The sequence below is a fragment of the Prionailurus viverrinus genome, chromosome D4 (assembly GCF_022837055.1).
Source record: "Prionailurus viverrinus isolate Anna chromosome D4, UM_Priviv_1.0, whole genome shotgun sequence".
NCBI classification, from domain to species: Eukaryota; Metazoa; Chordata; class Mammalia; order Carnivora; family Felidae; genus Prionailurus; species Prionailurus viverrinus.
This window is the reverse complement of record NC_062573.1, coordinates 58,849,300-58,866,826: the sequence shown is the minus strand read 5'-3', so window position 1 is coordinate 58,866,826 and position 17,527 is coordinate 58,849,300. Positions and strand designations below refer to the sequence as shown.

At 50.4% G+C, this 17,527-nt stretch overlaps 1 protein-coding gene across 4 annotated transcripts in view; it reads left to right on the top strand.

The window, feature by feature from the left end:
• Window positions 1–15,722, top strand: part of AOPEP (aminopeptidase O (putative)) — a 349,846-nt gene extending 334,124 nt beyond the window's left edge. For all 4 annotated transcript variants that reach the window (XM_047829009.1, XM_047829006.1, XM_047829007.1 and 1 more), the window contains 3 exons: window positions 9,507–9,593; window positions 11,723–11,867; window positions 14,541–15,722. In XM_047829009.1, the coding sequence (XP_047684965.1) occupies window positions 9,507–9,593; window positions 11,723–11,863 (228 nt within the window). In that variant the 3' untranslated portion in view covers window positions 11,864–11,867; window positions 14,541–15,722. The remainder of the gene's footprint in view (window positions 1–9,506; window positions 9,594–11,722; window positions 11,868–14,540) is intronic.
• The last annotated feature ends 1,805 nt before the right edge of the window (window positions 15,723–17,527 follow it).

The following is a 17,527-nucleotide window of genomic DNA, read 5'->3' as shown; positions in this document are numbered from 1 at the left end:
TTATATTTCTGTGCTGAAATACACACCAAAAAAGCACTGTATTGTTTGTGAACACTGCCCTTTTTTTCCCCCACAACTATAAAATGAGCCATGTTCACACATAAAGTGTCCCATAAGTGCCCTAAAATAGAGGACTCACTTTTGCCACTTTCCAGATCGCTTTTCTTCCCTCCAGTGCCTTGCCTGGACACTTTCCTTGCTCTCTAGTTCCATGGCACATCAGGAGTTGAGGTTGGGTTAGTAGCCTTTGAGCTGTCAGTACCTATGCACCACACACAGAACACAGCCTCTCCTGGGGGTGTGTGTGCAGGGAGCCTTCCCCAGGACAGCTGCTGCAGGCAGGGGGCAGTGTTCTGTGGACCCCACACAGTTTCCTGGCAGCGTGTGCCTCTCACGTGCGAACGTTTGTGCCCGTACCTGATGGCAAAGAGAAGATGATATTGGATTTAAATTGTTTAAAAATTTAAGAGTCCTCGTTTATATGCAAATGATGGCATGGGTTTTGTGTGTGTGTGTGTGTGTGTGTGTGTGTGTGTGTGTGTGTGTGTGTGTGAAATTTAAAGATCAGCTAAACCTTATGGGGTGGCATTGTAACTGGTTCTTCTAAGCTACTTTGTCTGCATGTTGCTGCACTGCAGCCTTGAACCACGTGCACCCATGTTCGGTAGACCAACCGTCTCGCCCCTCTGTAGGGAGAAGCAGCCCACTGTGCTGAGCACAGGCGGAGCCTGCCATCCAGGAAGCAGTAGGCCAGAGCCGGCCCTGCCCCAGCCCTGCTGTCAGGACACCAGGTAGTTCCCTCAAGAAGAGACCCTGGGGGCACCTGGGTGGCTCAGTCAGTCGAGCTTCTGACTTCGGCTCAGGTCATGATCTCACAGTTGGTGGGTTCGAGCCCCACATCAGGCTCTGTGCTGACTGCTTGCTCAGAGCCTGGAGCCTTGCTTTGGATTCTGTGTCTTCTTCTCTCTCTGCCCCTCCCCCACTCACACTTTGTCTCACTCTGTTTCTCAAAAACAAATAAATGTAAAAAAAATTTTTTTTAAAAAGAAGAGACCCCATAGTAGTCCCCTTTGCTGAAACAGCCTTCCCCAGTTGGGCTCTTGAGTTGTTTTTAATAACAGCTCTGAGAAATAATATAATTTATAATACATAAATATAAAATATTTATTATTTATATATTATTTATGTGTATGTTTATTATTTATATGTTATATAAATAATATAATAATTTGCTCATTAAAGCAAATAGTATATCCACAGGAGAAGCAAGAAGGGTTAGAACTTGCCCGAGAGAACTCTGAATAGGGCTGCCTCCTTTATAATCCTTGATGTCTGTCATACATTTATCCTCCCTGTGGACGTGTCCAGTGTGGGGGTCCCCACAGCCATCTGAAGGATCTCTGTTTTGCAAGTTGCCTCAGCATAAGTTGTATTTGGCTGTAACCAGTTATGACTGGTTTTACATAACCAGAGCGTGACGGATGGTTGGTAGGAGCCCCGAGAAATTGCTGAGAGCCTCTGAGGCCTCCCGTGTTGCCTTTACCCTGGGCAGAGGGATCTGCCCACCTGGCTTTGTGACATCAAGTGCAGAAACTTTTCATTTCTTTTTGTTTCAAAAAATCGCGTAAAGACTTCTGCTCTTCAAGAGAAAAGGAGAAGTGCTAGGGGTCTTGATGTGAGGGCCACACGGCTGAAGGATCTTCCATGTTTCCTCGTGAGGGAGAGCGGACGAGGCGTGCCCAGCCCCAAACAGAACGCTGGTCGGAGATGCCGTCTGTCCCGGAGTCGCTGCAGAGGCTTTCCTGCCGTTGCACTGCTGGGCAGGCCTCCGTCACCAGCCGTAAAGCCACTTTAAAGCAAAGTTAAATCTAACTTCAGACACAAATGGAAAAAGCAGGTTCATTTATTGCAGTGTTAGACTTATTAACTCCCAAAAGCCATGGGCCTTCGTCTTTCTGTTTACAAATATAAAATGGAACTCTAAATGAGGTTTAATGGGCTTCCCAGATCATGTTCCCCAGACAGACTTTTTCCCCTTTAACAGTCAATTTTGAAATCAAAAGGACTGAGAAGAAAGGGGAGTACTTCCTGTCATAAATAGGATGGGTGGTATTCTTCACAGCGTTTTACAGCTTCCAACTGCGCCTTATAATTCCAAAGTCGTTGGGAAGCATTTGAGTCTTTAATAGTGATTCATTCATTCAGAACCGTTTATCAAGTGTGTACTGTGTGCCAGGCACTGAGATGAGGCCCAGGCCCCTGCTCTCACTGAGCTTGTACCCTGCATACACAGGCAAACAAGGAGATGCAACCTGTTCCATGAGGCACAACACCGAGTGGCCAGTGGTGGTGGAGTGCTGATGAACTTGGGCCACAGAGGCAAGGTCAGGGATGCACATGTACAAGATCCAAAGAGCAAACAGGTGTGCTGGGAAGAGTGGGACCACAGCAGGGCCGTCTAGTGTCACAGCAGAAGTCCTTGTCCCCTCCCCTCCTGTGTGCTGGCCTCTCACAGCCTGCTTGTTAAAAAGCCATAGTCTCTTAACATACTTTGGGACTTTCTGGGACACACTGAGACTTTACATTAGCAGGGGAGCATTCCCTGCCGTTGTTTTTAAGTGATGGTGTGCAGGCTGCACTCAGCGAGCAAACCCGACAGCGGCAGGTAGGGAAAAGGAGAAATGCAAAATAATATATCCATGTTGAATGCTGCTGTTAAGATCAGAAATGAATTTGGCTGAATGGCTAGAATTTCATGTTCATTGGGTTCTCCATTTGTGCAAACTTAACGTGTTTATAATTTTTAAACATTTAAAGATAAAGCAAGGGAAGCAGCTTCCTACAGGAGCCATAGGTGCCTGCTCAGGCTTGGATGTTGACGTGCATCAAACCAAACCCTGGCTCCCAAACCACAGCGACAGAAGCAACATGGTTGACTCTCTCTCTGACCTTGACTGATGTATGGTGTTGGTGACACAGTGGCTATCAGAGCCAAGTCTAAGGTATTAGCCAAGTTACTGGAACTAATCTCTTGTCTTACATATACAGCAGTCTCTGCTCATTCTGTGTGATTCCATTTATTTTTCAGGCACAGTAACTCCTCTGTGAGACTCTGTTTTTCAAACTCTTCCTGCAAGGCCCCACAGAGTTTACTGTTTAATTTAAAGGTGTTTCCTACCTGACACAGAGGTTCAGTCTGCTTGAAGAACCACTTAAATTCTTTTCTCAAACTGGTCTTTAGGAGGTTCCAGAGTACACCTTTTTTTTTTTTTTTTTTTTTTTTTTTTTTTGAGAGGGAGAGAGAAGAACATGCATGTGCAAGAGGCGCAGAGAGGGCAGAGAGCGAGAATCCCAAGCAGCCTCCTACTGTCAGCACAGAGCCCGTCACAGGGCTCAATCCCAAGAACCGTGAGATCATGAGCTGAGCTGAAATCAAGTCAGACCCTCAACTGAGTCACCCAGGTGCCCCAGAGTACACTTTTAATAAAAGTTAGAAAAACTACGTTTAAGAAAAGTTTAAAAATCACTTCAGAAAATTAGTCTGTTAGATAATAAGCAGGCTGTCAGGGAGCATTCCCATAGAAGAGTTTTTTGTTCTTTGAAATTAGCTTCATGGAAAACACTCAAATTGAAGTAAGAAAAGAAAGAAAATTAGGTAAAAGCTGTAAAAGAGCCTTGGGAATTGTGAAGCGTTAGCAAGCATGGGATCTGGGGTGTGTGGTGATTCACAGAGGGGAGCCCCGGCAGTGTGGGGAGACGAGCGAGCTGGTTGAGGGGATCACTCTTCCTAAAGACCTCATTTCCTCAGTGTCCTGTCACTCACCCATGTGTGATGCCTAACCATCCGCGTTTGTGCTGGGCCCACCGGCTCAAGAGACGCTCTATTTCAGAAGGAGTTTAACTCAGGCAAAATGGGACTCAGAAGCCCCACATTCAGGAACATCCTAGATTTCCGGGCAGGACCGGGCTGAAGCAGGCCTGAGCCAGCTCACAGGGACCTCCCAGCTCTGTGTTCTGTGACATGGTGCAGGTAGATTTGGAGGTTGAACATTTTACCAGCACACTTAGACCTTTCCTCACTCCAGGGGCCTGGGGTTTGGGCTTCCTTCTGTCCTAGAGCAGGTGACCAGTCTGTAGCATGTAGCCATGCCAACTCAGCCCACCCTGTTTTTGTAAATAAAGCTTTATCTGAAGATAGCAGATCTCACACCATGTATTTACATACTGTCCAGGCTGCTTTGGCAGTACAATGGCAGATGGGCTTTGAAAAGCCAAGAAACACTCACCCTCTGGCCCTTGACAGGAAAAATTTGCCAACTCTTGTTCAGAGTTCGATACAAAACTGGTTCTGGATGCATGAAAATTGTCAGGTTGAAAAGAGATTGGGGTTGTGGGGGGTGGGCTTCTTCTCCAGCAATCTCTCTTTGCTGTTTCCAGGAGAGAATAATTACATGAGAGGGAGCACCAGCACGTCCTAACAAAGGTCATGGTCATATCACAGGGAGGCCCCACTGGGTCATGGGACTTGTCCCCTTGAGTCTGAGACATGGATTGGGAATACAAATGACCCTGTGAGGCAGGTGCCAATTTTTGGGCACTGCTGGAAATCAGGGGAGCAGGCCAGAAGCAGTTCAGCTTGGCCAAGCCCTTTGGGTAGTAATAACTTTCTTGAAATGGCAGAAATGCCAGGGGGCTAGGGCACAGCTAAGGGTTTTGTTTTCACAGGTGGTTTGGGAAACTCCCAGGTGCCTGGCCCTTGGGTATACTTCGGGCAGGACTGAAGAGCCAGCTTCCCTGGGCCTCTCGGCCGCTCCCTGGTGGTGCCCCTGCTGCTTCTCCCAGGGGGAATCTCAGACTCCTGAATCCCCTCCCCAGCCCACCCGAGAGAGCCCAGCCCTCTCACACACCTGCCTTCCCTCACACACCTGCCTTCCCTCACACACCATCCAGGCTGCCCTCTCTACCTTCAGCACAGGCGCCTTGCTCTGTCATTTCACCAGTTAACAAACACTTCCTTGGAGATGATACTCCCAAGATTTCATAATTTCAATAAATAACTTCTGAAGTAGAAAAAGCCAGAAACTGGCACTCCAGCTAAAGTGACAGACAGTATATGGGACTCTTTGCTACTCACAGTGGGTGACCTCATTTTCACAATAGCCCAGAGGGGATGCACACTTACAACCTACCCACCCCCACCCCCCACCCCAGGGAGCAGGGCCAAGCTGACAGAGCTGCTGAGTGGCTTACCTGGGTCTCCAGCCTGGTGCCTCAGGCTCTGTGACTCAGGGCCCAGTGGGTCATGAAATCAATTGAGTACCAACTAGCATAAAGAAGAACAAAATACCTGAGTAGGGGAAAGGATTAAGAAAAGAACCATGTTTCTGTCTATGTGCATGTATATCCACATGTATACACATCACATGCAGGGGACTGTTTGGACACCTAGGCCACATGTCTACCACGTCCCCCAAGGCTCAGGCCTGTTGTCACAGACACAGCCCATCCTCTTGGAGAAGTCCCTGCTGAGGTTCAGGGATCCACCATCCTGGAGCAGTTATGTGGATTATTGGAGGGTTTTCATTCTCTGTCACCAAAAGTGGGTCTGATGAATCTGCTTCTGCACACCTACCCTTCATTGTCCCCCCCCCCCAACTCCCAATTCTAAGACCTGCCCATCTGGACCCAACCCCAAAGGACCAGTCACGTTGTTTGGCACTCTGGGGAGAACAATGATGTCTGTGCACTCATCATTGTTCGTGGGGGCTTTGGAAACCTGGAAACTTCTGGAATCCATTTCCATTGGTGCAGATTAGCCTGTGTTTTAAAACCCACCTGTGCACTGAAGCATCCACATCATTTTTCTGTTCAGAGTGTCCTTTGAGCAGAACTCTAGAAAGCAGATTTTCAGACTAATTTTTATCGGACCAAAGTATTTGTGGGCACACAACCGTATATGCATGTCTGTCTACCACAACTTCATTGCGACATTTCGGGAAGAACCTAAGTTCTCTTTTTCCATATCCTTCGTCAGTCCCGTGCCACATGCTCTGCTAAGTGCTCCGTGTGTGTGCTGGGAAACCCCTGCGTGGCCATTGTGGGGTGTGCCTGCTTGTCCCGGCACTGGTAGGGGAGGTGGGCCAGGACCCATCCTGAAAACGCAACGGTGGGGAGGTGGACACGTCCTTGGAAACAAGGCCTCCGGTACCCTCCCACACACACTCGGTCCCAGGCAGCCAGAGAGGGGGCACGGGCACTCAAGGTCCCTGGGACTCCCCTCTTTGCTGCCGTGGGCAGCTCTGTCCCTTTTCTCATTCTCTTCAGGTTCTTGGCCTTTCCTTCCCTCCCCACGTGGTCCTCACCCCTACTTCTCCATCCAGCCTGATCACATTGACGGTGTTCAGGGCTAACCTGTTGGCTGACTCCGGGTTTTCAGGTGATTCCTATGGGGCAGGACTGGGAGTGATGTGAATTTGAGTCTAGTTCAAAAGGTCATTAAAAGTTTTCATCTCTATTAGCATAACTGCGGTGTAATAAAACATGACTCTTTGAAGTGTAATTTGGTCAGTGTTGGCGTGTGTGTGCACCTGCAACATTGGAACTAAATGAGCAGAGTCGAGAAGCCACAGGTGCTGTGGGAGGGCTGCTGGGCCCGCACTGTCATGTACATGCACGATGTTTATTTTTCATCTCATGGAGGAAGTTAAAAGTCCAAGTGACCACTACCCCCATTAACTAATTAATTAGAAATAAGAGCAAATGTACAGGATGGACAGCTCTCTCCTCAGAGACCTGTTTGAAATTCTCTGGCTCTGGCTCCACAGCATGGAGAACCTCACTTTCCCCATTTCCAGAGGGGGCAGGAACTTAGTACGAGTATGTGACAGCCTCTGTCAAGGACTGTTCACGTTTCTCAGTGATCTGGAGAAGGACTATTCTGGCAGTGCCCACTATGGAAATAATTGCTAGGAAAAATTAAGATAGGTGTGACTTTGCTGCCAGCTTTTCAGCAAGACCCCCATTACGTGTGGTGGCAAGTGGCCATGCGAATTGGGTCCTCAAGTTTAGGGGATAAAAAGTGAGAGTTTTCTTTGTCAGCGAAATATGAAGAGAGGTAAAAACCCTGTGCGCAAGCAAGAAATGTGTCAGGCCCTTAGCCTCATGCAGCATGTCTGTGATGTCTTTTAAACATCCTGTCACTGAAATACTGAGATGCACTGAGTTCTTTTGTAAAGAAAAGGCTTGTTGTTTTTTCTGCTCTTAGAGGGGAGGGGAGGGGAGCCTGGGCTGTGCTTCCTGGATGCCATGTTGGCCCTCAGGGGTCAGAAGACTAGATCTCTTATTAATCGTGACAATAAACCCTTTTTAACAGTAAGAGAAGTGGCAATACTGACTTCATGTTGGTGTGAAGGAGCCTTCACTTGGGGCTCCTGGACCTTTACCCGGTGTGGTGGGACCACCCCACCTTCCGCCAGCCTGGGGGGTCTTACTTTACCAGGAAATAGGCCCTTGTTTAGGCCTTGTTATCTCTGTCTGTGTAGATTGGGAGAGGAGAGCACGGGAAGAGGAAATGAGAGGCTGAACCCTCCATTTCAAAATCAGGTCTAAAAAATACAGCCTCCCCAGGTGTTAGAGTGCAGAGAGGTATGGTGTGGGCACGTCACACACACCTAGGCGGTCAGGTCAGAGCACTTGGAAAGCCGACGGAGCTCTCCATCACCCCACCAAAAGCTGGTGCAAGCCTTCCAGTGTGCAGGTGTGAGAGGGGATTGCTCTTCCCCAGGGGGCATCCCACCAGGCCACACCGACTTGCCGGTTCTTCTCCTGACCTTGGGGAGCTGGCCCCCGCTTTCACCAAGCTCTCAAGATATGGCCAGCGGTATCTGAGGTGTTTAGGTTACCGTGATAGGGAGAAAACGGGGCGGGGGGGGAGGGGGTGGCGTCTAAGGGTGCTGGTCAGGTCCTCTCCAGGGCTCAGCCTGTGGTACTCGAACCAGAGTGTAGGAGCAGGGGTCTGGTGGTTCTGGTGGCTTCTGATTAGTGTAATGGGACGAGCTGGCTTGGAGCTCTGTTCAGTTGTCTTTTTTGTGAGACCGTTTTAGGGGCTGCCCTTCATGGTCTGTTCATTTCTATTGGCTGTATAGGAAAGAACATTCTGTGGAAGATGGAAAGATTGCCAAGACCAGTGCAGTCCAACCTCTTCCCATTTCTTGTGATGCTCTGAGGCTATTAGCTCATTTCCATTCGCCTCTGAAATTCCTTCGTAGATATAAATTCATTGGCATCCTGTCCTTAGAAGTTCAAAGGGCTCGGCTGCCCACAAGCAAAAAGCAGCACCACCAGATCCCCCGAGTTAACACCCAGTCTTGGAGAGGACTGTAGCCCAGGGGAAGGATTCTTCCCAGAAGATTTGTTTCTTCATACTTACTTGTTTGTGTGCAAATCTATTTATAGTAGATTAAAGGAGAGAGCCGGCCAGCAGTGGGTAATGATATAATTTACAGGGGCCCCAGTCAGAATGTTGAAATTGCTTACATTATCCCATTGCCACAAATGGATTACTATGCAGGGTCTCCTTTTTTCAAAGACAACGAAAAACAAAGAGGGAAGGAAGGAAGTTAGGTGCTTGTAATCACTTCCATGTATGGCTGATGTTGAGCCAGGAATGGAATAGAAAGTGGTGAACTCCTCACTGGGGATAATTGAGAGGGCTTTGAGGCATTGGCCTGCAACTAGATTCTGAAAACCAAATTCGGGTAGACTCTCTATCCAGCTAAAGAATGTGCCAGAAGTGCCAAGAGCTGGCTGGGGCTCTGCCTGCATCAGCAGAGCTAGCTAGTGTTGGGACTAGACCCCTATATTGTCTGTAGGGGCTGGAGCTCCTGGCAAGTGCGTTTTGGTAAACCTTTAGTCAAGTGGATCTGGACTGAACGACGCCCACATTTAGCTTGTTCATTGGCGGCAGGCTGCACAGACCTGCGGCACAGTGCCCTGTTCTCCTTCCTGTCCCCGGGCGCCCTCCCCAAATGCTGCCGAGGTGAGCTGTGCATCTTCTCGGGAATGTGGAGAGCAGTGTCTTCCTGAATTTACCGTGTTTATTGTTAACAGCAGCATTGAACCAGATTGGTTATTGCAGGAAATTAAGCAGTTGCGGTTTTAAAGGGAACCGTCACTGGCTGCACGCTGGAGGACAGAGCAGTCACCTGGCTGGGATGTGCACTTCATTTCCCACTTATGTTTTGCATTTATCTGTTTTGTCTTGCAGAATTTCACTTAAAAACATCAAAACACCTAACTAAAACGTGTATTTTGCGCTCCTAAAATTGACAGCCTTCCAGTGAGGGACATGGTTCCTTTCTTTGCAAAAGAAATTAAAATGAGATTTGGAACGAAGTATCATTAATATTCTTGAGAGTGTAACTTTTGCTAATACAAATTCTGTCATTAAGATGGGCTAAGGAAACCCACCAGCTTGTTGCTTATTGGATTTTCTCTCCTTCCTTAAGGTTCGCCATCGGTGGTGTGAACTCATCATAAAGCATAAATACACAAAAGCGTACAAAGATGTGGAGAGATTCCTCCAGGAGGATCAGGTAAGTTTCATTTTTCAGCAGATGGGAATTCTTTTAAATTTTTTTTTTCAACGTTTTTATTTATTTTTGGGACAGAGAGAGACAGAGCATGAACGGGGGAAGGGCAGAGAGAGAGGGAGACACAGAATCGGAAACAGGCTCCAGGCTCCGAGCCATCAGCCCAGAGCCCGACGCAGGGCTCGAACTCACGGACCGCGAGATCGTGACCTGGCTGAAGTCGGATGCTTAACCTACTGCGCCACCCAGGCGCCCCTGGGAATTCTTTTAATGCTGTCTCCTGACTGTCCAGTGCATTTACTAACACAGGGACCCAGGTCGTTAACATCTTCTTCATCACAAATACTTAAGCATTTTCCAAAGATTTTTAAGAAGTAGGTAGGAGCTTACCTAACACACTTTGGAGCTGATTCCCCGTCTCCCCCCACTTTGTCCCTCTAAAACATGAATTACACCTCTTAAAAGCTTTGGTGGTTTGACCCAGCTGTGGACCACTGTCATTACTAAATGACACACATGCAGACCTCACAGCATCCCCAAATCTCAGGCCGTGGCTTATCTGTCACGGTGTGTGTTCGTGTCTTTAGTGGCTCTAATTTAAAGTATGTGTGGACATGAGACTAGTCAGGGAGAGCCGGCCTGGCTAGGACAGTCTGGTCTATACCTGCACCAGCCACACCCTGCCACACCTCACTGTTCACCAGGGGAAGGCAGTCACCTTCCAAGGAGCCTGCAGGAAACATGTATGCGCACGAACGTGTTGGGGGGTGTCTGCCTTGCGTCCTCTGCACCACCCACGTCTGCCCCGCACAGCCGTGCATGGTGATGTGTGTTCTGTGGGTTCTGTCAGCTGCTGGAAGGCAGACTGCAGCTGGTTGCTGTTAGCGTGACCATTGTGAGCGAGCTTTCTGCCGGGTACTGTGGGCTAGAGAATGGAGCCATGCTTCAGTGGGGGTGGGGCAAACAAAGGGACTTTTGATAGGGCCTGAGTATGGGGGGCAGCCGGCAAGTAAGGGCTCGTTCTTCCCACAAAGAAAAGTACATGACTTTGTACTAGGAGAAATGTCACATTTGCACAGTTGGAGCAGAGGTGTTTGGAAACACAGACAACAAAGACAAAATATAAGAGCAACTTAAGGTCTGTTCTGAAAACCAGAAGTAACTCCTTTTTAGAGCCAAGACCGTTGCCAAATAAGGATGACCGTAACCCAGCTTTTTAAGGAAAGGATTTTTGAGCCCCATACTACCAAATTTTTATCTTGTGCTAAAAGGATCTTTTGAGATCCGCCCTCTAATTTGCTCCAACAGAATGTAACCCGTGGCATAAGTAAGCTTGGAATCAGAGAAAAGGCAGAACCAAAGGGTTCTTTTGGTCTTCCAGAACCTAACTGGCTGTTTGTAAAACTGTAGGAAAAATGCAGATGTGCATGTCTGTGGACCATTGTCAGTACCAAATGACTCACAGCATCCCCAAGTCTTGGGTCAGGCCGTGGCTTAGCTGTCACAGTATGTGTCCATGTCTTCAGTGGCTCTAATTTAAAGTATGTGTGGAGAACATTGTTTTGGGAACTGAAGAGGCGGTGTTTGCTGCCACGGCAGGGATGGTTGAGGGGCTCTGTCGGGCTGGGCTGACGCAGCGGACATATTTCCCTGGGTGGGGTGACGTTCTCCCTGCCGTGGTGCCATGTGACGTGCTGGTCTTCATTCCCCAGCCGCACCTCAGGGCGTACTTCCCTGAGAGAGGTCCTGCAACCCTGTGACACTCACACCATGCCTCGGAGGCCACTTTCAGCCACGCACGTTTCCGTGGTGGGCATTGTGGGGACCTCCCTGACTCTCCCTGGTGATCCCGACACAGTCATCCCTGGAGAAATGCTCGTGCATCATTCTGTCACCGATTAGATTGCCACCACAGTCCTGTTGATGGAATTGATTGTTAAGAATTCCAGGGGGCTTCAGTGTGAACAAGAAAGTGAAGGGATCGAAAACTGTTGGCTTCAGGAGGACAGCCACTCGGCCGTCTTCTCTAGGGTCTTTGTAGTTTCCACACGGGCAAGTGTGTGTTCCAGCAGCGCAGACCGTGTGCGTGTGGACGTGTCATTTCTTTCCCTTCCGTGCTCTGTGCCCCACAGGCCATGGGCATCTACCTCTACGGGGAGCTGATGGTGAGTGAGGACTCCCGGCAGCAGCAGGTTGCCCGCCGCTGCTTCGAGCTGACCAAGGAGCAGATGGACAGATCCTCAGCCCAGGTGGTGGCCGAGATGTTATTCTGAAGAGGTGATTCTCTCTCTTCCGTTTCTCCACTGTTCGGTTCTAACCAGAGATTCCTCGTAGGAGCCACGTGAGTCGATAAGGAGGCGCTGAGCCACGGTCCTCCACTCCTCAGTGGCTGGTGGCCTGGGAGTGCAGGCAGAACTCACTCCAGGCTGGCCAGGTTGGCCCCAGGAGCAGAGGCTGCCCACCCCGGCGGAATCACTTCCCTGGGCACTGCTTTGGCCACTTTAGGTTTTGTTACTTGTAGGGACAAAAACACAAGAGAGCATTTGGAATAGGTTTGGACGATGGAAGCACTGATCCAGTCTTCTGGTGAGGGCTCACACGGGAGCACGTTGCTGGGTTACCTCGAACCCTGAGCTCCGTGCAGGCGTCTGGGCCCATCCCCAGCCCACCATCTGTATGAGAACATGAGGGTTCTGACCAACTTGAGGGCCTCTTGCCAAGGTGTGCCATGTGCTCCTCGACCCCGCTGTGCCTGGTTTATTTCTCACCTCACGTTGGAGTGGAATCTCCTCCTGGTCTACGCTGCAGTGCAAGTCCTAAGTTATTTAAGCTGCTTCCTGTTAATTGTCTTGGAATTGACCTATTAGATGTACATTCTAGGAGTGTTTAACTGTGGGTTTCTGCATTTCACAAGTCACGTAGCAGGGGTATGTGCTGCTTTGTTAAGTACAGCTGTGGGGCTGTGGGTGTATTGTCATCATTTGTTACCTTCTCAGTGTTTCTTCACGGTTTCACATGATGTAATGGGGCCCGTCTAATTCTTTTTTTTTAATTTCACATCAGATCTCAAGCATTTTTCATGTTCTACAGCTTATCGACAGGTAGAATTCTTAATGGTTATTTAATATTTTATGTTGGTATTCTTAACCCAGTGTCAGATTTTGTTTGCTTCTGATGTTTTGCTGTATATTAAGACCATTTCTAACGTGTGTTAGTGTCTTAGTTATTTGAAAGAACTGTGATATGAAGGGGAGAAAAGGGATTTTTATTTATTTTTTTTTTTTTTAATTTTTTTTTTTCAACGTTTATTTTATTTTTGGGACAGAGAGAGACAGAGCATGAACGGGGGAGGGGCAGAGACAGAGGGAGACACAGAATCGGAAACAGGCTCCAGGCTCTGAGCCATCAGCCCAGAGCCTGACGCGGGGCTCGAACTCCCGGACCGCGAGATCGTGACCTGGCTGAAGTCAGACGCTTAACCGACTCCGCCACCCAGGCGCCCCTAGAAAAGGGATTTTTAAAGTAGGATCCTCTTTTTCCATAAGAGTGCAGGAACCACATTTCCCAGGAAACAGAGTAGTGGAAATGATTGCCATGGCTGTGCGTCCTGTATAGCGGGACCCAGACCTTTCCTTGGTGGCTTCGGGTCCTTCAGGGCCGGGCCAGTTGAGAGGGACCGGTTCCCTTGTGGTGGGCCCCCTGTAGTAAGAGTATAGATCATATTTCTCTTTAGATTTTTGGTTTCATGGAGAGTTTGGGATTCTTGAAGACTGAAACACAGTGGGGCGGGCTGTTCAGCCCACTGTCCCCTGTTCCAGCTTGTGGAGAACCACAGCGGGCACCATGGCTCTCCGTTCCTCGTCGTGAGTTTTCAGGGAGGTGGTCACGAGTCTGCTCCTTCCTGGGAACTCTTCCCGTTCCTGCCCCTTGTGGGTGAACGTGGGGGCCCCGTGCGTGCCCTGCCCCTCGGCCGTCCCTCAGCGACGACGGCACCTGCCGGCCCCGCGGGTGCAGACGGCAAACTGCGCAGGGGCAGCCGCTCGTTGCCTTTTTAATTTTGTGCTCCAAGGCTGCACAGAGCCCTTTCGATTTAAGACACTGGGCCTCTGGGACGCCAGGTAAACGTGCAACAAGGCGAAGTCAAGGCCACGCGGTAGCGGGCGGAGCGGTGTCGGCGCCTGGTGCGTGAGGAAGCCAGCGCGTGCGGTGCGGGCGGTGAGCAGGCGCGGCGCTGCCCCGAGTGCTCTGGCTGCTTGGGTTCCTGGCATGCTGATTTGTGACTTCAGATTAAAATCACATTGCCAGGGATTACCACGCAACCACGACCTTGGCTGCTCCTCCAGAAGCCATAGTTCTCTCTCTCTGCAGTTCGGAGAAGATGCTCATCTTGTAGCTCTTCTCCAGAAACGGAAGAAGCCGACGGCTGTGGAAGATGCTCGCCAGCCCCCCCCCCCCCAGTGTGCCCAGCCGACGACCTCTCTGACAAGGTGCAGAGCTTAGCTGATTGGTGAACAGTGACTGGTTTCCGCTTTGTTCACAGTGGCTAAGTTCTGCACCTGAAGAGAAGGTGAGATGGGGACAGTTAAGTTGGAGCTGCTGGGGCAGAGGCCGCCGCCGGGTGGTCCGCTCAGGCGCCGGGCGCCACTCCGGACGAGGCGACACCCGCGTGGCTCCGAGGATGCACTTTCTCCTGTCGTGAATGCACCAGTGTGCCAAAAGTCTGCGGAAATATCAGTCCACTGATTGGACACCTGTCTGAATGGTCAAATGTATTGAAAGCTGCAAAAATTCTTCTTACATACAAACTAAAGCTAAATGCGCCGGCAAAAAGTCCAGACAAAACTGTCAGCAGTTGGTTGCATGTGAGTAGGGCTGTTGCTTTCAGAGGAGACCCCTGGTTGTTGTCTCCCCCTCTTCCCGAGCATGGTAACCTCTCTTTTGTGTTCGCAGCCCCGTGGGCCGGCGCAGGAGCTCCCAGCTGAGGCACTGCTTCCGGGCTGTCGATTGGACCCGCCCTCCGGTGCCTACTGAGCTGATATCAGTTCTCATTTTACACACTGGCTCAGTTCAGCAGGAACAGGAGTCGAGCCCTAGAGCAAAAAGCCTTCCTGTGTGTAAGTGCCCGGAGGCTCCAGAGCTGGGACTGCGCTCACCGAAGACCGCGCGCCTGGACCCCCGGCAGCAGCGGCGCCCGTCTGTATGTGGCCCTGGGGTGTGGATGTTGGTGGCATCGTAGTGATATGTTGACACACAGGGGACGAGGGGACGGGCTTCCGCTCCTAAAGGCAGAACGCGGTTAGCGCTTCACGGGACCCAGGCCACGCTGCCTCCTTGTGCGCTGGGTTCAGGCTGCGGAAGCAGGTGCAAAGAATGGGGCCCGGGTTACGGTCGCTGGCTTTCACAGCCGTGTGTGAGCAGTGCGGCTGTGAACCCCACTGTGGGGTCGTGAGGTGCGGCGGGTCTCATCCCATCCTCTCAGTCTTGTCTCCAAAGTGGAGAGCGAAGGCACGCAGCGGTACTGGTTTACAAGAATTCCTCCGTTGTTACCAGGCTGTAAATTTTATTGCTGTTTCCTTTGCAGGAAAGATCACAGCGAGATTCTTTTTCATGCATCTACTCCTAGCCCTGGTGGGACCAGGATCGCATTGACCCTGGACATCAAAGGAAGGGTGTTGGGGCTGCTAAAGCCATCAGCCAGCAGCGTCCAGGCCTTGGTGCTTCTCTTTCCAGAGGCTGCTGTCCCTGGAGTTCACGGACCGCGTGGTGCCTTTGTCCCCCGCCCTGAACTTGCCACCCCAAGACACGGAATCTGAATTGGATCTCTTCTGTGAGGTCAAGGCAGTTCTTTCACACAAACGATGAAAGCTGTCTGAGAAAAAATCAGAAAAACTGCTGAACTTGTTGCATGGATCCTCTCAGCATATGGCTGCACTGGATGTTTTTTAGAATTCCAGGAAGTCAGATTCTGTATACTGGGATCAGTGAACACCATTTGGTATTCTTCTCTGGGTCATTTCAGAAAGATCCTACAGGATTGTCTTGATTGCTAGGTCTTGTTCTTTAGCTATTTCTGAAAGGGCAGGGTAAGAATCCAAGATGTGTTCATAATAAAACATGATTGCTGTTTTTGTATTCCTGCGTGCTTCTGAATTTCATACTTTTTATTATTTTTTAATACTGTTTAAAAAGAAAAATGACGTTACCCCAGGGGTATTCTCTGCAACCTGATACCGTCCCTCCTGTCCACTGGTTGGTCTGTCACCCTCCAGGTGGCCATGGGAGCGTGAAAGGTATGCTCCTGCTCTGATGGTGCACACGTACGCACACGGAAACCAAGCTTCCAGGCGCTGTTCTGGAGGGAGGGTGGTGTGAAACCGCGGGAAGCCCTAGTGGTTGGTACCATCCTGAGATTGTGCCAGAGCCCAAGCTGGACGAGAGCAGCCTCAAGTGCAGCTCCAGGCTGTGTTCACCCGGCTCTGCATCGGGCTTGTGGGAGGAAGCGTGGTTTTAACACATTCCTTCATTGAAAGCTCTTGGTCTCCAGAATTCTTTTAACGGTGACTGTTACTCTAGAAGGTTTCCTAGGGGTTTGCTCTTCTCTGTTACATGCGTTGCATATGATTGTATGTGCTTTGTTAGCCATAGTGGTACAAGATTCAAATTTTGGGGGCCCCCTGGGTGGCTCACTCGATTGAGCACCTGGCTCTTGAGTTCAGCTCAGGATCCCGGGGCCATAGGATCGAGCCCCTTGTTGGGCTCCATGCTGAGGGTGGAGCCTGCTTAAGATTCTCTCTCTCTCCCCCCGGCTTGCATGTTCTCTCCCTCAAAAAAGATTTTTATTTGTGAATTTGAATAAATGCAAGAACAAAGCTTCCTGGGAAGCATTGGGATAAATGACACTGTCTCCCTCTGGTCTGTGTGAGTGTTCGGCCGTCTCGGGTGGAGCGGGAAGAGACCCAGAGGCACCGACAGTGCTTGCCCACCTGGCTGTGTGCACAACAGCCACTCACTACCTCCTCGTGGGCTGTGGGCAACCAGCCGGCCCAGTGCTTAGCCTCTTCTTGTGAAAGCCTCCTTTGTCCTTAGAAACCACTGAGGCAGAGCTGAGCTACCGCATGCACGGGATTTTTCACCAAGACAGCTAATTGCCTTGCTCCCGTGATCCCAAGTCCTCTGGGGTTATCTGAACTGACGCCCCTGGTCACGGCTTCGGCTGAGTCCCGTGGGTTGTTTGCCTTCTCGGCTTGCAGACGCGGGCATCCTTACCTGTGTCGGGTGTGGTCCCCACAGGGACCACAGGGAAGGTGAGGGAGGAAGAGTGAGTGGGCCTGCACGGAGACCTCCTGTTGGTGCTCTGACCACACCCCGTTATCCACCCCTTCCGAGTTTCTTCAGAATCTCAAACAGGTTTTCCTAGCTTGCACCTCAGCATCTCCTAAGAGGACGGCAGCGAGGGTGCGGAGGAGGAGCCCGCGGTCAGAGCCTGGCGGGGCTGCTGGATTGCAGAGTGGCCGCCGTCAGCCAGGAGGCAGGTCTCTAAGGCCGGCATGCTACTTTTTTAAATGTTTCATCTGCTTGCAGAAAAAAGCTTCATGCTGGTAACCGTGGTGGGTCACCTAGGGCGTGTAGTAGGATTTGAGTTAGAAAGCACCCTGCCCTCCCTGGGCTGCTTTTCTTCACACGACCACGTGGCACCTCCCAAGAGTGGCCTCGGTCCAGGCCGGAGAATTCACAGAAGACCCAGGAGCCCTGGGGACAGAAGATGGGCTGTGGTGGAGACCAGGATCTGGGTGTGAGCCTGCCCTATCCTGGTTACCACTGTGGATCTCGCCTCGACGGGTTTAACAGGCCAGATCCCCGAGGTGTCCTACTAAGTGACAGGCAGCGTATGAATGTGGGTCCACATGCCTCAGGATTTTCCTCCCTGGGACTGCACG